The sequence below is a fragment of the Daucus carota genome, chromosome 2, assembly GCF_001625215.2.
Source record: "Daucus carota subsp. sativus chromosome 2, DH1 v3.0, whole genome shotgun sequence".
Classification (NCBI taxonomy): Eukaryota; Viridiplantae; Streptophyta; class Magnoliopsida; order Apiales; family Apiaceae; genus Daucus; species Daucus carota.
Window position 1 is genome coordinate 35741849 of NC_030382.2, and position 6079 is coordinate 35747927.

The 6079-nt window shown below is 32.0% G+C and overlaps 1 protein-coding gene across 1 annotated transcript; it reads left to right on the forward strand.

Annotated features, from left to right (window-relative positions):
- Nucleotides 1–3163: 3163 nt before the first annotated feature.
- Nucleotides 3164–5589, forward strand: LOC135150170 (uncharacterized). Its single transcript, XM_064086312.1, has 2 exons — nt 3164–3514; nt 4307–5589. The coding sequence occupies exons 1-2, from the start codon at nt 3408–3410 to the stop codon at nt 5433–5435; spliced, it is 1236 nt and encodes a 411-aa protein (XP_063942382.1). The 5' UTR covers nt 3164–3407; the 3' UTR covers nt 5436–5589.
- Nucleotides 5590–6079: the final 490 nt, after the last annotated feature.

Genomic DNA, 6079 nt, shown 5'->3' on the forward strand with positions numbered 1-6079 from the left:
CGCACATTTTTTATGAATGGTATTACATCCAAATGAAAGATTCCGAGTTCTACTATTTTCGCTAATTTTTTCAGATTTTAAAAAATTTATCAACTATTTATTTTTAATTTTGTGATTGTTTTATTTGATTTAAATTTTAAAAGTACTTTTATTTGATTTAAATAAAAAATTTCTTTTTTTGAATAAAAATCTAATGTTTTAATTTTTATTCAGAAAAAGAAAATTATAAAAATAAGTAATAGAAATATATTTTATATAAGTCTTAAAATACGTGCCGAGCACCCCATTTCAAACGACAAGAATTGGAAGGGACGGAGGGAGTAAAAGCGTGTGTGTATATCATTTATGTAGAGAAAGAAAATAAAATAAAGTCTAACCAAAGCAAGATCTTTGGTTAGACACTAAAGGAAATAAGATAATATATAGAAAATTTAATTTATAAAACATCTAATAAGCCAACAAATGGCACTTAATTGCCTCTTACAAAGTCAAAACATACGCCATCAATCATAGCCACTTATAAATGGTACTAAATAGCCATCAATCAAAGCCACGATTAACATTCAAACTGATTAAAAGATATTTATGACATTTTTAAATAATTCCAAATTATTTCCACTTATACAAAAAGTGATAACATCAATGTAATAAAGAAGAAATTCTAATTAAAAAAAACTAAAGAATTTATACCAAATCCTTAAAAATCTAAACAAGACATCTATTAATATATAATATAACAATTACTAAAAAAGAAGGAAAATTTCAAAATTCAAAATATTAATAATTAATGAGTCAATCACTATCTAAGAACATATCACATTATACAATTTGCCTTAACTACAATCAAACTAATTTATCAATTTAAATGTAGACAATTAAAAGAAACGAAAAATTAAATACAATTCTATAAAATTGAAAACATAAATCATGCCTAAATTTTAGTCAATAATATCACCACCGCATACCGCCATGGAACCACACCACTTAACCGTTATCACATATCTCGTAATATACAACATATAAACGTCTAAAACAAAAACCTAGCTCTAGGCACGGTCATATATTAAAAGATCATTGTTACTCTAACAAATAACAAAATGCAATGAGTTTATTAAAGGAAATTATGATATTAACATTCCGCTGTATATATCTAAATTACAACGGATCACATATATAAACAAGTAGGATTATGAATTAGAAAAAATACACATTAGTTTTTGTGGAGTATATTCACACAAAATGATTCTTCATCGAATTTGATGTTTCCATCGAATATTTTTTGTCCATTACCTCGATATTTGACTATTTCCTCAATATAGTTAGTCCGGGTGACGACACAAGTCAATTACACTCAGAAATAAGCTCACTAAATGAATTTCCAAAAGTGGATCTGTAATTATGTTAATTTACGGATCATAGGCTTCGTAAAAGATCCATGAGTCCATAAGCATTATCCAAAGGCCTCGAACATTGTGATGCCAATCCAGCCCACATTGAAAGATTAATATCGAGGCAAAGTTGGATGGACATGTGTCATCATATGATACGATCCCAACCCGTCACCTCCACCCTTCTATATATTTTACCTATTGCTTCCCTACGGGCTACGGTCCATTCTCTTTACATAAATTTTAAAGGGCGCCTCCGGCGGGTCATTTGCGGCGAACAAGATCGACCCTACTAGTTGTTTCGGTGAGTTCCGTCACTCTTAGATCTCCAACAAGTAATTTTTTTCTCTATAAGGAATGTAGCTTTTTTTTTTAATTGAGTTATTTTTTACTTATTTCGCTAGATATGACAACAAGATGTCAATTTAATTTGTTTATTCAGAAAACCGCAGGAAGGAATTCATAATCGAAAATCATATGGTCATCATCTTGATTTAGCAATTACTCCCTCCATCCCCCTCATTTGTTTACATTGGGGGACGGGGGCTTGGCACACATTCTAATGCTATCGTAAAATGTAGTTGATAAAGTATTTTGAACTTTTATCTTTTCTGAATAAAATTTGATATTTAAACTTCTATACAAAAAAGAAATTTGTAATTTTTTTTTATAAAATTATGTTTTATATGCGCCTTAAAATGCGTTTCGATTAGTGTAAAAAAACCGTAAAGAAATGAGAGTGACAGAGGGAGTAATATTTAATAACAGTTTGTGTATTGTCTTAACTCGTAGGATTAATAATTACGTTTGCAAGCCTGCTAGTTAATTTGGTACTTCTATATTATTGTTACTGATCTTCTAATCAAATTGCTTCAGGGTTTCCCTTACACTGCCTTGATTTTATATTTTCTGTTTGTGTTATTCTACAATTGTCAAGTCTCTATGGTTTTCTTTACCCAAAAACTTGAGAGTGTTTATTGTTGATTGTTATATATAACGCAGTGCTTTTCTATTGTGAAAATATATATGTATTTTATAAGCAATTGAACACCAGTTGTAGAGATATTTCGGGAAGTAACATAACTTTGATATTCTGATGTACAAGTCCTCGTCTATAGAATCTATAAACCATAAGTATATAAATCTACTAATGCATCTATTACACCAACCTGACAGAGAAACAAGTATAGACATAGCAATATTTTGGTCTTTTGGATTTCCTTTCAACCCTTCAGTTAGAATTGAAGACTCCTATTGATTTCTTATATTCTTTCTACTAATATTTTTTTGTACAAACATGTATTATTTTTGTTGTATATATGTATATAGATTATTCTTTTTTACCCGCAAAAAGGGAAACATACTTGTAGCTAGCTCCGCATGATTGAAAGGTTTATCAGCTTTTTGGTTTTGGATCATTTCATTTCTCCGTCTTCGTATGCTCTTTTGGGTTCTCAAACAGAAATTTTTTCTGGATTTTAAACATCACATTTCAACCAAAGAATGAGGGGCCCCTATTATGCCTTTCATGTCGTCTCGTGTTAAACCTTAAGGAAGCGCGTCCTTCCAGTTGAGAATAAGGGAGATACGGAATGTGAACATCTTGTTGTCCGCAGACCCAGATTTCATGTGTGATATATTGTGGTTTTCTGGCTTATATTGCATTTTTTATGTATTTGTGTCAATATTCTTTGCTGTCATGAGTTAAAAAATTTATGTTAATTTTATGTTTGTGATGCTAGTGAAAGAAAGTAGGGTAGGCAAAAAGATTGTTTCCATGCTGTCAAAATATGGGATTAGTTGATTTATCTGGAAGATCAAAAAAAATTATAGCAGTTGCGATCTATTTTAAATCTTTTAACAGATGTTCTAGACTTCGTTTCCTTAAAACTATCCTTTAAATTTACTTGAAATATTTCTACAAACTGTTAACAGGAACAGTACTTGTCTAAAAGCAGCACTAGGGAGGCTCAAGTTATTTCCAGTCAGACTTAAGAGCTTTGGAAGTATCCCTGCGGGATGGAAGTGGATTGGAGACCTAACCTTGGTGGGATGGAAAAGGCATTTAGCATGAATGTGATGATGCTGATTGTTAAATATTTTGCGGGATGTTCGATAACACACTGGTAACTTTTCTTTAAATCTGCTCTATATTAGTATTGTGATCTGTATCTTTAAGTTTTTAAGTCCTTGATATGAGGCATCAAATCTTTACTTTTCATTAGTAGCAATCGCAAGTTTGGGAGACTGAAGTCACTGAACCTGTGTTAATTGTTATTATACCAAGGCTAAATGTCCCAAGAAGTCCATGTATGCAGCAAAGCAAAGCATAAGCATTCCTTTGGAAAATAAAAGGTTTAATTCCAAGTTAAAAATATATTATACTAAACATGGATTTTCCTCCAAGTCAAAACTCACATAGATTTGATGTTCTTTACCTTTTACTTTCTGTTTTGAATAGTTGCCTATTCAAATCTTATGAACAAGTCTATGCAGTATGCAGTGCTTTGCATTTGAATTAGCTTCCAGCACACTTTATTATCTCCTTATTATAAGCTGCAGAACTTTTGAAGCGCAGATAGCGTGTTATAAGTTTGGGACATTGTATACTGTCTTTTTACTTAATTCTGTTATCTATTTTATAGTTAACTATGATTAGGCTTTTGCATCTATTTGTAAAACCAAAACAATCCTACTTTTGGTTCTCTTCTAATTTTTGTCTTATATTCGTAAAATTCTTGTAATGGATGACTCTAACCTGAAGAAGATCTTTAAAAGTAATGAATTCCATTAATGACAAAGTACTCTGTTTTTCTATAGAGAAAAAGTCTGAACTTTGCAAAGATAAAAAAAATATATGAATGGGCATGTTCAATTTCGCTTTGTAATGAGTTCTGCATTTCCCTATTTCTGTAAAGGAGTCCTGCACCAGCTACAAAACAAAAAAGAAAACGAAAAGAGATCTGCAGCAGATCAAGTGACAGAGTTTGCGGAGCATGGGATAGTCTTCCTGATGAACTTATCCTTTCAGTTCTAATGAAATTGAATATTATCGACTACCTTGCCTTCAGTGGTGTGTGTAGATCCTGGAGGTCAGTGTCTACCGATATTCGCAAAAGTTTTATGGAGCGTCTGCAACCCTTAGTTCTAGCAAGACCAAGATATTCAAAAAAAGCTTGTGTGCTATATAATATTTTTGACTGGAAAAGTTGCAAGTCAATGCTTCCGAATATGCCTCGCAAAAGCTTATGGGGTTTAGCAAGTGGTTACTTGATCACATATGACAGGAACATGGGGTTTTGGCTTGTGAACTTAATGACAAGACATGAGATGCACTATCCTGTCCTGTCAGAAAGCAGCTATAGCATCTTTGACTTCACTCCTCGTGCTGTCCTCTTGCGGTTGACTCGGCTTTCAAGAATTTTCATGATTATTTTCTCTGAGAAGCATAATTTTTTACTGATGTCTGAAAGTGGCTCTAGTAGTTGGCAGGAATATCTTTTCCCAAACACCAGTGCTGGAATTGCAGATGTAAAGATTTGGAATGGCAAAATCTTTGTTCTAACCTGTGATGCACATTTTGGAGAATTTAATCCGAGGGCAGATTCTGTTCTGAAGCTCTACAACCGTAACATCCCTATTCAACTTTCATCACGTTCGATGTTGCAGTTAGTGACTTCAGACAACAAGATCTACATGGTTATATCTCAATATCCTTGTCCATGTGTAACTTTGTTCGTCCAATATCTTTTCTTGTACGAACTTGACTACAGTATGGAATCTGCAAAACAGATTCATGACTTGGGTTCAAAATCTTTGTTCCTGAGTGTATATAATTCTGCCCTGGTTGACACAACTGGTTGGGGAGTGGGCAACTGCGTATGTTTTCTTCAAAATACAATGGGAAAATGTTCATTCTTTCACTTGGATGGTCGCGGGCTAGCAACGATTCCTGCTGTTTGGGATTGTTATGTGAGACTATATTTCTGGGTTTTTCCCGGTGAATGTTGGGACATGAGTTGTGTTGGTGATGAATTTGGCACTTGATCATTTCCACTTCTGAAATCTGTTTTCCCGGCCAAATCTTCGGTTGTAGTTTCATCTTACATTCAGAATATTTGTATTCTTTCAGTTTCATGGATCCTTTCATTGAGACTATAAAGTTATGATGCGATGTGAATTTTATATTATGCAAGCAAAACTTTCATAGCTTTTAAACTTATTATTTAAGAGAATTGACATTATTATTTAAGAGAATTGACATTTTAGTATAAACATCTATTATTTTTTGTCCTTGTGTACACTTACGAATATTATAGTATTTTTTATATTTTGTTTTCTGTACAGGTTATGTTTAACGGGGAGAAGCGAGCGGGTATAGGTGGTGCCTCTCAAAAACCCTGTTTTATTTTTATAATTTATGAAAATTTTGAATTATAAATATATAAAAAATAAGTTACCCATTTTTAAATTTTGAATATATTGATAGGAAAGTTGAAAACTGTCTTTCTCAGTATTGGAAGAAAGTGTCAAAACTATCTTTTTTGGTTTTGATATTATTGAAAGGCAGTTTCAATTTGTAAAATTACATAGTTCGATTTTTCTAGTGTTTTAAAATCTTTGAAATCTATATAATTGAAAAAAAAGTTTTTTTTTTGACAAATGCAAAAAGATTTCATTAACTTGAATAT